Below are 15,495 nucleotides of genomic sequence, written 5' to 3'. Positions count from 1 at the left end.
TTCATTCAAAACTAGATAATGCAAAGTTTCTCAATAAATTTCTATCACGTATAATGTAGAAACTAGATTTCTTCCGGTAGAAAATCAATGAAAAACGTGCGTGTATCTTGATTGTAAGTTTATTTTCGAATGAACATTGTAAGATTTACTGTTTCCGTTGTTGTGTGTATAGGCAAACAAAAATACAATCCTCCCATTTAAGTATTATTCCCTCCTATTCCCACATTATGTGTAACCATTATATATAACGATTATACGAAGGTCAAACATTCGTACTTTGATTTTGCATGTATGAAACTAACGATGGCTTTATTCTTCTTCGTTCATTCCGGTGACAAAAATGACTAAAATAAAATGAGAATGGTCCTGCAATAATGTTATGCAATCTACCCAATAAATATTCTACACTACTAAAATTAATGTATACATTTTCATTGAACAATATTCTGATATATACATAAAAAATCATCGAGTTAAATGCTTTTCAAATCAAGCGAATAAGAATCAAACTTCGAACACAATTTATAAAAAAATAAAATTTCGGACAGATTGAATTCAAATTTCGGACACTTTATTTTGCAATGTTTTGAACGAAAATAACATTACAATTGATTATATTTTATAGTCAAATGCGAAACACTTACCAAGCAATCACAGTAAACTGTTAACGATGATGATAACTGATGAAACACGGGAGAAATTTCAATATTGATAAACGGGTAAATTCTACCTGCTCACGCTAAGCAAACAAAGTGTCCGAAATATGATGTTGTCTGAAATATGATTCAGAACGGTAGCAAAATTTATTTATTTTTACCAAAACGTGGATGGAACATTTTGATCCTAGGTACCAACAAAAGATATGAATTTTACAGGATCCGATAAAAAATTCAGGATTTTGAAACCACTTTCCAGATACTAGATACAAGAGTTATACTCTATGTATTATATCATTTAAATAGTATCCCCCATTATTTGTCAAAAAATCCACAACGACCAGCTTTAGTAAAACAATAATGATCCGGTTATCGCCAAAACAGATATAGATGCAACTGCAATTAAAATCAAACACAAACACTCCGCACTCATTCGGTCACATGAATCATCCTAATCACACAATCGATCTTTCCCCAGTACAAACTGATTCCGATTCCGAGAGAGAGTGGCACATGCTTCCGAATCAATTAATTTCCCTCTTGAAGTGGATTAAATGTTCCGTTCCGCCCATCAACATCAACCAGTAAAACCGGCTGTTGCCTGAGATGGTGTGTGCTATTGGCATGTTGATGAAAAACACGTTTCATCTTTCGACTTTCGATCGCTCTAAAATCCAACCGATACTCTCCCCCCTTCCTCTGCACTGCTGTGTTCGATAGCCCTTTTCCCCGCTTTTCGCCTGAGAAAAGGAGCGCTATCTTTGTCATATATGAAACCAGCAATTCGTTTGAAATAAGATGCCTTTCGCAATATAAGTTTTGCAGGGGGTAACAATAAAAATGCACACTCCATAACTTCGGTGAAGGATGCCTTCTGTGCTGAAGAATTGAATAAAACAAGAATCCTTTAGTTCAGCTAGTTTTTTTTTTGTGTCCGACTGTTGGCTCCATATGCTGGGTGCGGGCGTTCGTGCGTTATTTCTGCAGGGTAGGTCTGCTGAGAAACTGCAATCGAGCGAGCATCCCTACAATCCTCATCTCTCACTCCCGATGTATCCTTCCGAAACCGCAACAATCACGTACGCACGAGTGACGGAAGCATCTTCGAATTTTCAATGTTTAGGTAGCCAGCCAGCGGGGCACATATTCCAAAGCCGAGGGGCCCAACCGCCAGGACCGCCAGGGTGATGTAAAATGGTTGAACGCAAGCAGCATATGATAAATCGATTAATCCTTCTGCTTTTGACAGTTTTCCAAACTCGTCATGGTTGTGAGTTTTTGTGAACGCAGGAAAATAACCTTAGAGGGTCGGTGACGGCTGTTTCCACCGATTTTTTTTTGGAGGAAAAGGAAAACCTCCTGGTGCACACACGTGTTTGCCATCCACGATTGATTGACCCTGATTCGAATGCGTGTGCCAATGGGTCAGCAAATTATACAGCCTTCCCGATTTCCGGCGGCAGACCTGCGGATGACGAGTATTATATATTTTTTTCCCTTTTCTGTTGTAATAATTCCATTCCAACCGCCTGTTCGATAGAATGGACGTGATGGTGGAACGTTTCAATTAATAATAATATATACTTTTTTGTTTTGGTTTCATTCCAGCTGTTGACTACGGTGCGCTCTAGTGTTTGTGTTGTGAGGGTGTTTACAGTGGAATTCGAAGGAAACAGGTGCGAACAATGGCCAAAGCTGTATTCAACATTCTAATTGTGCTGTTGGTTGGATTATCGACCACCAATGCCGAGACGGTCACAGAGGAACTTCCACCGGGTAAGTTGCTAATGACTGTATATTAATTCGAGAACAAAAAGTTCAATTAAATATCAATAATATCGTGGTTCACCGAATTACAATTGGGTAAAGCCATGCTTGGCCACAATATAGTCCTGAGCATATGAAGCATATGAAGAATCCCAAATGAAATCGTCCTAAAAATGAAGATTTTATAAACATGTATTTTTGATTCAAATGAAAGATTGTATTCCGTTTCTGTTAGAGGAAACATGAGTTTTCCACAGCAATTGAGATTTTTTGACTCAAGCGTAACTTTTGAAAAGGGCGTATCGATTTTATTAAGGGAAAACTTTGATAATTTATATCTCTAAAACTATGAGTCGTACCAAAATAGTGTCTTAGAAAGAGTTATAGAGTATTGATACTAAAATATGCAAAAAAAATATACACTGAGAAAAAAATCAGTGTACTTTAATCTGCAATATCTAAAACATATATATTTTATTTTTTTTATTTTTTTCATATAAAATAGAAGTATTGTAGAAAATTTTAAAAATGAGTCCAAGATGGCGAAATTATTTTTGACGACCTTGTTGGAACATCGATTTTTTATGAATTTTCGGAACTTCGAATTTTTGTATGTTAACAATCAAACAAAATTATAAATCCTGATCTGATTAAAAAAAAAAAAAGCTGCAGCCAAATAAACAAATATTTCTAATTTATTGTCTTTTTTATAGTAAATAGACTCTTTTAGTATGTTTGTCGTGTTATACCGTGAATTTGTTTATAATTTTCAACAACTTTGCCAACTACATCATTAAAGTAAAAATATATGTTATATATCCAAACAAGCGTGTGAGCCAAACACATGTAGGGCAATTCAATGCTTTGTATTTTATTGCGACTTTGGTATATTCATTCTTATACCGTGGACTGGCATAAATGGCCGAAAAGATTGTCGAACGATTTATGTTTTTTTACATTTCCCTCCGAACTTATTTCATCTTTTAAGTGTACTCGTTGGATTACCTTTGTTGAATCTGATGAATTTTAGGAAATCATTCTCGATTTCGACATACATGCCGAACACATGTTGGAACAATCAATGGTATTCGTAGAAGTTCAGCTAGTTGATGGAATAGTAAGAAGCCATGAACGAGAAATTTACGTCCCCAAAATCGAAAGGGTCATCAAACATAAAAACAAAAGTAAAGGGTTAAGATCCCGACATCCCGACGAACACAAAAAAATTGTTATTTATATAAGCAATATATTAGCAAAAAAATGAGCAAGGTTCGCTGAATAGATAACATTTTCGAATGTAAGAAATTTTCCTTTTTTTTCACATAAATATAAATTAAGTTACATGAGGATATCGAAGAGTTTTTAAAAAGAAAGGAAAGACCGGTTTCACAGAGAGCACAAGTTAGACTGACTTTATTATTGTCAATTTTACATCATGAAGCCTAGCCATTTACCTAAAGCCCTTACGCTGCACATTCTATCCAGTCCGTTGTCGCGTCAGGTACAGAGTCCGAATCGGTGTTTTACGTTGGTGTCCTAAATTGTTGTTTCGCTTGCGTTTGCGAATTGGTGCTACCGATAAACTGTTCCACAGTGATCGGTTCTGTTGCTGTGGGGAAAATGATGTTGCTTGCGTTAACTACTCCCTCATCAAGTTTGGATCGTCCCGATACAATTGTGTTGGGATGATGGTTGTCTGCTGAACTGATGTTTGGTTTTTCTTCATTGGGTGTCCTTTTCTTCTGGTACCAATGGTAAACTATGACGATCAAGCCTATAATGATGCATATAGATGAGAGGCCCAAACTTGTTGATGTTTGGATGAAATATCGGGTTTTAATTATCTCCAGTTGTTCTCGGTTTTGGAAATGTAATTTCTTTAATGTGTGAAAGTCCAGGTTCTGCTCGAATTCGTTTTGTTCAATTTTCACGCCATCCAGAGGCACTATTGTTGGGATAATTCTCGATGGAAACGTAATGGAGCTAAAAGTTTTGTTGTTCAGTGATATTGTACAGTTCTCGAAAAACAACAGCATCGTTCCTGTTAAAACTCTGTTGTTATGTAGACAGTCGCTTGATAGTGTGACTGTTGTGATTATGATGATGATATGGTTGTCTGTCAATCGTTTTATGTTGGTTGTATTCCGATAGTTCGTAAAGGTGCATTTTCCTGGGGAGCCTCGTATGATTTTGGAGAAGCATCTGTCGTCTGAGGTATCGTCTAATTTATCTTCTTCGCAAATGGAATTTTCGCCGATACTTTGGCAACTGCCTTTGATGGAATAGGTGGAGTTTCCGTAGATTGCTGCTTTATGCCAAGGGAGTTTGATGATTTGACCGTTGATTGGAAGTGGTTCTAGGAGAAGACTGGTGAATGGATGTGGTAAAATCTGCGGGACGCCGATGATGAAGTAGAGGATGGATTCCTTGAAGAGGGCTCTGATGTCTAGGTAATCGTATGCTTGGTCTGGATGTAGAATGGTAATATTTTGTTCTTCTAACTTATCTGAGATAAACTTTAGTTCTTCTGCTTCTAGAAAATTCTTAGAAATGATATTTATTTTTGCAAGTTGTATAACTTCGAAAATTGAGTCTAGGTGTTCTTGTATTAGGTCGACATGATAAGAAATTTTAAATGCCTGTCGGATTGCTGTGAAATTTTGATTGACAAGTTTGTTGGTGATTAGAGATTGTCTGGCTGATATAATTTGTTGCTTGATTATTCTTTGTTGTTCATTAACGGAATCTATTAATTTGTTTATACGTTTTCCTAGATGTTTGTTGATAGTTACTTGAATATTATTTTGTCTTATAAGTTCTTGGTTGCCTCGTTTTAAGTCATTTATATCGTTATCTATTTGGATTCGATCTTCTTCATCTAAATTGCCTGTAATCGCCTTTATGGCTGAGCCTAGAAAATTGAATGCTCCTCTCTTGTTTCTTCTATTTGGTAACAATTTCATATACGTGTTTTGGGCTTTCTTAAATTTGGACTGTAATGTGATATAAACGTCGCTGAAGTCTGTGAATATTTTAAGTCCGTCGATAGTGATAGCGATGTTGTTTAGTAATGGTCTATAGTCTTCCAAGTCTATTGTGTGATATATCCTGTGACGTCCAGTCTTAATTAGTACGTTTCCGGTCTGTAACGTCACTAGTCCTGGGTTTCTGGTCAGGTCATGTATTTGTATCGTTCTCGATGATGAGGTCGTGATGAACGTCAGCGTAATTAGTTTTAGAAGTTGGCTCCGCAACATCTATAATTTAGAAAAATAATTTGTATGGTTTCATTTTCGCCGAATATTTTCTTTGTGTATTTCTCTGCCAGAGTGGTCCAGAAACGTTCTACCTTTATCTTGGACAACTTTGACTGGGAAATACATTTCTTTTCCTTTGTTCCTTATTCCTTGTCTTCTATTATATACGGTTTCTTCCTCTCGAAGAACCGGTGGATGTTCTCTCTTTTTATTGTGGTAACCCAAATTTTTATTTTTATCTGATTGTACAATAATTTCATTGTAGAATTTGTTTCTGTTTTCTAAAATCTTTTCCATATCAAGAGGCCTTTCCTCTCCATCCCTTATTCCGTAGAATATTTCCCGGGGTTTGGTTTTTGTGGTAGAGTGGACTGTGTTGTTGTATATGGTGCAAGCTATTCTAAAAACTTCTTTTTCGTTTATGTCGGGATAATTAGGCTTAGTACAACGAAAAATTTCGCTCAAAGTTGAGTGGAATCTTTCCACTGTACCATTACTCGAACTATGTTTGGGTGGAGTAAAATGCATCTGGATATTTAGGTTGTCTAAAAGTGTTCTAATCTCTATGGATTTCAATGCGGGTTCGTTATCACTAATAACTAAATTTGGGGTACCATAAATAGAAAAGTACTTGGTTAAACCTTTCCTTACGTCGCCGATGTTCCTGGATTTGATGGGAATTACCGTTGCAAATCGAGAGAATTTATCTATAAATGAAAGAAATATATTAGGTTGTTTGATAAAGATGTCTAGATGAACAATTTCTAAAGGCTTTTTCGGATCTGGAGTTGAGCCCAGTTGGATTTTATAAGGGTGTCGTTCGTACTTATTTTTGTTGCAGGTGTGACAGAGCCTTAGAAACTGTCTTATTTTCTTTTTCATAGCTGGGAAATAGTAACGATTTCCGATTTGCCGATTGTTTTCCCATATGCCTCGGTGCCCGGTTGTATGAATTTGTTCTATGATTTCATTTTGTTCCTCTGCGGTTTTCAAGTCTATTGCTATTTTTTGTGTAATGAAAACTTTAAATGGTTTTCCCCTGCTAAAATAGTTCTTGTAAACAATTTGGAGGGTCTGAATTACAGATTCGGGACACAAAATGCAATTTGTTCTCTTTGGGTCAATAAAATCTTTAAACACTTTTATGATAAAAGGAACTCCATAATTTACTTTAGTGATAGTGCGTCTGAAAATACGGGGGAAAATCTCCTCGCAAGTATTATCATCGTTGGGGCCGATTTTGAGGACAATTTGATTGCTGAAGACATTAAGAGGGGATTCTGTACAAGAAATGAACGCAGAATCATCGGTATCTTTGGAATGGGCTGTAGCTCCATCTGACGATTCTTCGTTTTCAGATGAGGAAGAGGAATCTTCTTCCATATCGTTAGCGTTCAATTCCTCTCGTATTCTTGAAAGACTGTCGGCCACCACATTCTGCTTCCCAGGTCTATATTTTATTTCATAGTCGAATTCTTCCAGGTATAAGCGCCAGTGTATGAGCTTGCTATTTGAGTTTTTAAGGTTTAAGCTATATGTGAGAGGTTTATGATCCGTGTATAGAGTAAATTTTCTTCCGTAAAGATAAGGACGGAAGTATTTACATGCCCACACGATCGCCAAAAGTTCTTTCTCGATTGCGGAATAGTTTTCTTCTGACTTATTCAGCGTTCGAGAAGCAAAGGCAATTGGTTTGTCACTGCCAATTTGCCCCTGTGACAAAACGGCTCCAACTGCGAAATTGGAGGCGTCTGTTGTCAAAATAAATGGTTTGTCGAAATTCGGGTACTGTAATATATCACTCGATGTAAGAATATTTCGACATCGCTCAAAGGCATCTACGAAATCCTTAGTGTGAGTGATAGCTTCTCCTTTTCTCAACGTTTTTGTAAATGGTTTGGCTATTTTCGCAAAGTCTCGAATAAACTTGCGGTAATAGCCTAAAATTCCTAAGAATCCTCTTAGTTCTTTTTCATTCTTCGGAAGTGGCCATTTTCTGATGATTTCCATTTTTTCGGGATTTGGCTTTACTCCTTCACGAGTTACGATGTGGCCTAGAAAGGCTACTTCTTTGTGAAGAAACTCGCTTTTATCGAGTTGCACCTTCATATTGAATTTTCTAAGACTATCAAAAATTTTCTTTAGGTTGTCAAGGTGTTCCTTTAGGCTGGTAGAGAACACGATGATATCGTCCATGTACACAAGACATCGGACACCAATGTGCTCTCTCAAAACGTTATCCATCACGCGTTGAAACGTTGATGGAGCATTTTTCAAACCGAATGGCATTCTTAAAAACTCGTAGTGTCCGTTTTCGACACTAAACGCAGTTTTTTCGATGTCACTCTTATCCACTTCGATCTGGTGAAATCCAGATGCCAAATCAAGTGTTGAAAAATAAATGCAACGGCCAAGCTTATCAAGAATGTCGTTAATATTAGGAATGGGATAACGATCATCGATCGTTTTCTCATTCAGCTTACGATAATCAATGACAAGTCGCCATTTCTTCTGGCCGGATGCGTCCATTTTTTGGGACTATCCAGACTGGTGAAGTCCAAGGGCTACTTGAAGGTCTTATAATGCCTTGATCAAGCATTTTCGAAATCTGTCGCTGAACTTCCTCTCTATGGCAGAAAGGGTAGCGATAAGATTTCGTGTGAATCGGTATATCGTCTTTTGTGGAAATTTTATGTCTAATCGCGTTGGTGAAGGTCAGTTGTTCGCCTTCTACATAAAATATACTCTCATAATCTGCAATCACTTTCATTAGGTTAGATTTTTCTTCTTTGTTCAGATGATCAACTCTCAATTGATCGAAAATGGGTGTCCTGCCAAATTGAGTTACATAATCTTGGTTCGGTTCCTCTAAGGAAAAATTGTTAAGTTCAACATCTAGAGGACGTTTTATTAATACTTTTGAAGGGTTTTTTGATATGTTTGATACAGTGAAAAAAGCATGGCTATCTTTTGAATTGTAGATACCAGAGTGTATGATAATGTCCTTAGAGAGAAAAATGTCATCTTCCAAATAAAATTCTCCATTATTGATGATAGTTGGTAAATTCACAATTTTTGTCTCATTGGAATTTAACTGGATTATTGCCGAATTTGGATATTTTCGAAACATTTTCAGTACGCCAGTGGGGAATTTCAACTCATTTTGATCTGTTAATATGTTGACTTTTAGTTCACGTAAGGTCTCGTATCCTATGAGACCATCGAAAAATTTGTGGAAGTCGAATATGTAAAATATTTGTTTTTTTGATCCTGGTATTGTGGAAAAGGGGTTGAAATTTACGAATTGATCTATATTTTGCGAACCATTAACGTTCGTTACCTTTACAGGTTTGGTGAACTTGCATTTGTCCAAATTGACATGTTTCGGACTAATGTAGTTTTTGTTCGCTCCCGTATCGATCAAAAACTTCAGTGGTCCTTTAGTGGTATTGATTTGTATGTACGGTATAAAATTGTTTACGGAGGAGTTTCTTGGGCCGTAATTATCTGAAAATTCAGTTCATCAGTGGAAGTGGTATTTTCTTCGACACTCTCTTCCTGATTGTTTACCACAGGTTGAAAAGATGTACTAGCCATCGATTCATTGTGATAATTATCCTGCTCATAATTTTCTTCATCATAGGTTTCGTATTCACAATTTGGTCCTTCGTACGGGCCGTAAGGATCAGACATATTTGTGCCTTCGTGGTAATTGATTGCTCTCCGAGGTCTATTCATATAGTTTATTTTATTAGATCTTATTGAAGGGTCTACATCCATGGGAGTAGGCTTCGGCATCTGAACTGGTCTTGGGGCGAATACGTTTCGCGGAGGAACTTGCGGTTGATTTAGAAAGCTTTGGTTCTGATGTTGTTGGTAAGGTGTGTGGAATTGATTCATTTGAGGTCTTTGAAAATTTTGCCGTTGATTAAAAGGATTCATTTGTAATCTCGAAAAATTTTGCTGTGGATTAAAATGATTCGTTTGAGGCTGATACTGGGCTCTTTGGTAATGATTAAAATTATTCCAGTTCTTTTGCCTTGGTGGGGGAGGTGGTGCTACAACAATCGGTTTTTGGAATCGATTTGTAGTTTCCATCTTATTAAGACCGCATTTATTTTGATAGTTTCTCTCTTCAATAGAAGCATCGAAAGCTTCTTTTAATTTTTTTGGTTGGCGGGCTCTTACGTTCCCGCCGATGGGCTCTTTTAGTCCTGCTAAAAACACTTGAAGAGCATTCTCCTGGTGTGTCGAGATTCTGTCCGTTCTCAAGTTGAGATCGAATGTTGAAATATTTGTATGGTTTATCAAAAGCGAAAGCAATTGATGAACCGAACTATAAAAATCTTCTATTGTTCCAGCTTGTTGCAGTTGGAACAATTCGCGGGTAAGCGTGACAGAATCACGCTTGTCGTTATAGTAAGCTATCAGGTTAGCTTTAATTTCTTCCCAGATTAGCGGTGTCCCGTATGTTTCTAAAACTCGGTCCGCATCTCCGGTTACTTTCGAGCGTATGGATTGAAGCCATACTTGCTCGAAGGGTGTCCCTTTAAGAGTTTCTAAAAAGGGCAACAGATTTTCCACTGCTCTAATGAAGCAGTGTAATTTGACGGGGTTACCGTCGAATTGCGGCAATTCGCGGATTGCCTGGGGCGTTTGCATCGCCTTTAGGATTTTCTCCGCCTTGTCGAACATTACCGCTGTTTGAGCAATTCTGGCGGCTTCTTCGTGTTCATTTAAATTTTCCTCCTGTGCTGAGGTATTGCTCCTCGGTAATTCAGGGGATATGTTAAAACTGTTTGGGTTCATTGTTTTCGCGATTATTCACAAAGCACTCCAAGGTAAAACTTAAATCACTCTTGTTAGATTAGCTAGTTTTTTTTCTGATTTAACGTTTGTTTTTGTTTTAGATTAGTAGTTCACTTTTATGATATAAAAAGAGTCGCTTACGGTGTTACCCGGGCTCGTCTCTCTGAATTAGTAGTTTTTGTTATATTTTATGGATGTGGATACAGCTTTTTTTGTTTCGGGTAAGCTTTGTACCACTCCGATTAAATGATTGTTAATTTGACTAAGATCTAATTACTTACTTGATAAAAAGGTATCACTCGTGCGTCCGTTGTAGTTCTCCAATCGTCAGCCACTCGATATTCGTTCGCGCGGGAAATCACTTTCGCGAATTGGATCTACGCGTGAACACTTGAACGAGCGATCCTACCGACTGCGCCAATTAAGTTACATGAGGATATCGAAGAGTTTTTAAAAAGAAAGGAAAGACCGGTTTCACAGAGAGCACAAGTTAGACTGACTTTATTATTGTCAATTTTACATCATGAAGCCTAGCCATTTACCTAAAGCCCTTACGCTGCACATTCTATCCAGTCCGTTGTCGCGTCAGGTACAGAGTCCGAATCGGTGTTTTACGTTGGTGTCCTAAATTGTTGTTTCGCTTGCGTTTGCGAATTGGTGCTACCGATAAACTGTTCCACAGTGATCGGTTCTGTTGCTGTGGGGAAAATGATGTTGCTTGCGTTAACTTATATAATATTATTTTTTTCAATTTTCCGATTTATTTGAATAACTTTAGGCAAAACTTGATGCAGAACAAAATGCATTTCCGTTGCAGAACACATACGTAGTCGATTTTTTTCGAATTATTCTATATATATCTTTGATATTCTCCAAAGTATTCTATTACTCAAAATTTGGATGGAGACAGACACAACGATATATAGACGACTAAAATTTGATCAGCCGTTTTCCTATGATGATATGTAATACATAACTGGGAAAAACCTTGTTTTCTATATACAGGTCGGACTCGATTATCCGGAATTTTAGACTCGATTATCCGGAGTATTTTATTTTTGATTTTCGGAAATTTTGAATAATTTGTATAATAATTCTTCGTTGAATAGCTAATATGGGTATCAAAAGAAAGTGCTTGACAAGTAGAACACAGTTATTTATGAAAAATGCAAATCCAATATGGCGGCCACTACAAAATGGCGGATTGCATATTTTCTCAGAACCCTATCAATATGGGTATCAAACGAAAGGGCTTGACTGGTAGAACACAGTTATTTATGAAAAATGCAAATCCAAGATGACGGCCACTACAAAATGGCGGATTTCATATTTTCTCAGAACCCCATCAATATGGGTATCAAATGAAAGGGCTTGGCTAGTAGAACACATTTATTTATGACAAATGCAAATCCAAAATGGCCGCCACCGCAAGATGGCGCAATATATATTTTTTTCACAACCCCATCAATATGGGTATCAAAAGAAAGGGCTTGACTAGTAGAATACAATTATTTAGAAAAAAATGCCAATCCAAGATGGCGGCCACTACGAAATGGCGGATTTCATATTTTCTCAGAACCCCATCAATATGGGTATCATAGCAGATAATGAAAAATCCAATTTCAAGATGGTCGCAGTCCCCAAACAACTAATTACTTTTTGAAAGGTTTCATTCAGCTTGACCTGTTTCTATGTATGTTTGAATGTTTGTTGGTTTGTCCCACATTAATAGCAAATTGAACCCGTTCCTGTTGAATGATACATTCATGACACATACATTTCATTCTACTGTCATTGTAAAACTGCGTATTCCATGATCTTGAAAAATTCATTTGGGCCGCCGCAAAAAAATGGCTGAATGGCTTGATTTGGAGAATACACTACACTATGAACAACATAAATTCGAAATGTTCGACTATGTTCGACTATGTATTTTTTGCAATCCCCTCAATATTGGTATCAAATTAAATGATTTGACTCATAGAATACAGTACAGGTCGGACTCGATTATATGTGATTCGATTATATTCCATTTTGGGACTCGATTATATTCAGTTTGGAAAAAAATATTTTTTTTTATAGTTCAAATATGACTTATTTCATGAAGAAATGTAACCTTTCAACGTTAAGGTGAAGTTCAAGTGGCTATTACATGTACAGTGGGGTAAAAGTCGTGATTTTTGAAGATTCTGCTTGAATTTTCACCAGGAATTGTTTATATCGATATTGCAGCCAAACTAAGAAAGATAGAAGTTGTGCGTCGAACAACAAATTGTGGAGCGGTTACATCATTTTAATTGATATAAACAATCTAGTTGATTATAAATTTTTAGGATAAAATTAATAATAACACATTAAAAATTATTAACTTTTAAGTGTTTCACTTCCAAAATGTTATTAAAATTCACTAATTTAGTTGTTCCACTACTATATCCTGTACTAAATTTTCTCATCTTTCAAATGAAAGCATCAGAATTGCCTTCCGTAGCGTACTTTTTAATGTAGAGCCAGTATTAAGCAACAGAATCCGAAACAAAAAAACAGTTTTGTAACACTGTCATTGTTGAAATTCGAACATATGCGTAGGAGGATTTTGTTCATTAAATATGATCGTGTATGAGAGAATCTGGATAAATTAATTGTTTTCATGTGAGAGAAGAGTTTTCTGACTTTAAGGGGATGAATCAAAAATCAAATTCCTCTTTTATTTTCAAAAAAACGAAAAATACATGCAAAAAAAAACAAATAAAGAAAAAAAATTGTTTTGACTCGATTATCCGTAGTGAAAAAAAATCAATACTCCGGATAATCGAGTCCGACCTGTACAGACATTCCATGTCAAACCGATCTAGTAGATTTCCGTAAACAGTGGTAGTTTCGTTCTTTATCGCTAACTATTAGACCCGTATTTTTTCAAATTTTTCATTATGGTGTCCATTTCTATTTTAGGGTGGTCCGAAAAATCATTTTTTTCGCATTTTTGCAAAAAAATGCTTTTTTTTAAATTCATAAATTGCGAACCACTGGACCGAATCAGATGTTCGACATATTAAATTAAAGCCAATTAGCTGGTCTACAGTTGCAGAAAATTTGAATTATGTTCTCGTTATTATTGATTGTATTTGTTTTTTTATAGTTTTCATGGTCTCGGATGGTCTAGCGCCTTTACTATATTTTTTATATTTTTTATGGAAAGCTGAGGATTTTTCACATAACATATATCGAAACCAGGGAGGCGATTCTTTTCGTTTTTGAGTTATGATTTTTCAAAGTTACCCGATGGTCCAAAAAATCATGACCAGTTTATGACCAGATCCAAATCCCATCATGCGACATATCGGACTTCATGGTATGTCGAAACTAACAAATTGATAACAATTTCAATGGTTTTTGGCCACATTAGGACAAATAGGAGAGGTACGACCACACCTTTAGGTTTAACTAAGCAAACGAAACCAAAGTTGGCATGTGAAAGTTTTAGGGTGCAATAAATGTTTCTATGATGGTTAGACAGTCCTTCCCCCACTCAAAGGGGGGGCTGCCATACAAATGAAACACAAATTTCTGCATTACACGAGAATTAATCAAGCAAATGAAACCAAACTTGGCATGTGGAGGTTTTAGGATGCAATAAATGTTTATATGGTGTTAAAATACTCCTTCCCCTCTCTTAGAGGGGGCTGCCGTACAAATGAAACACAAATTTTTGCATTACCCGAGAATTATTCAAGCAAATTAAACCAAATTAGGCATATGGAAACTTTAGGGTGCAATAAATGTTTCTATGGTGATAAGATACTCCTTCCCCCTCTCTTAGAGGGGGCTGCCATACAAATGAAACACAATTTTTTGCATTACTCGGAAATTAATCAATCAAACGAAACCAAAGTTGGCATGTGAAAGTTTTAGGGTGCAATAAATGTTTCTATGATGGTTAGACAGTCCTCCCCCACTCAAAGGGGGGGCTGCCATACAAATGAAACACAAATTTCTGCATTACTCGAGAATTAATCAAGCAAATGAAACCAAACTTGGCATGTGGAGGTTTTAGGATGCAATAAATGTTTCTATGGTGATAAGATACTCCTTCCCCCTCTCTTAGAGGAGGCTGCCATACAAATGAAACACAATTTTTTGCATTACTCGGAAATTAATCAATCAAACGAAACCAAAGTTGGCATGTGAAAGTTTTAGGGTGCAATAAATGTTTCTATGATGGTTAGACAGTCCTTCCCCCACTCAAAGGGGGGGCTGCCATACAAATGAAACACAAATTTCTGCATTACTCGAGAATTAATCAAGCAAATGAAACCAAACTTGGCATGTGGAGGTTTTAGGATGCAATAAATGTTTATATGGTGTTAAAATACTCCTTCCCCTCTCTTAGAGGGGGCTGCCGTACAAATGAAACACAAATTTTTGCATTACCCGAGAATTATTCAAGCAAATTAAACCAAATTAGGCATATGGAAACTTTAGGGTGCAATAAATGTTTCTATGGTGATAAGATACTCCTTCCCCCTCTCTTAGAGGGGGCTGCCATACAAATGAAACACAATTTTTTGCATTACTCGGAAATTAATCAATCAAACGAAACCAAAGTTGGCATGTGAAAGTTTTAGGGTGCAATAAATGTTTCTATGATGGTTAGACAGTCCTCCCCCACTCAAAGGGGGGGCTGCCATACAAATGAAACACAAATTTCTGCATTACTCGAGAATTAATCAAGCAAATGAAACCAAACTTGGCATGTGGAGGTTTTAGGATGCAATAAATGTTTCTATGGTGATAAGATACTCCTTCCCCCTCTCTTAGAGGAGGCTGCCATACAAATGAAACACAATTTTTTGCATTACTCGGAAATTAATCAATCAAACGAAACCAAAGTTGGCATGTGAAAGTTTTAGGGTGCAATAAATGTTTCTATGATGGTTAGACAGTCCTTCCCCCACTCAAAGGGGGGGCTGCCATACAAATGAAACACAAATTTCTGCATTACTCGAGAA

At 36.7% G+C, this 15,495-nt stretch overlaps 1 protein-coding gene across 1 annotated transcript in view; it reads left to right on the top strand.

The window, feature by feature from the left end:
* Positions 1–15,495, top strand: part of LOC129765164 (semaphorin-2A) — a 310,102-nt gene that overhangs the window by 24,393 nt on the left and 270,214 nt on the right. The window contains exon 2 of the mRNA XM_055765066.1: positions 2,265–2,432. Coding sequence (XP_055621041.1) covers positions 2,342–2,432 — 91 coding nt within the window. The 5' untranslated portion in view covers positions 2,265–2,341. The remainder of the gene's footprint in view (positions 1–2,264; positions 2,433–15,495) is intronic.

This window comes from Toxorhynchites rutilus, chromosome 2 (assembly GCF_029784135.1).
Source record: "Toxorhynchites rutilus septentrionalis strain SRP chromosome 2, ASM2978413v1, whole genome shotgun sequence".
NCBI classification, from domain to species: domain Eukaryota; kingdom Metazoa; phylum Arthropoda; class Insecta; order Diptera; family Culicidae; genus Toxorhynchites; species Toxorhynchites rutilus.
This window is presented reverse-complemented; position numbering and strand designations above follow the sequence as displayed.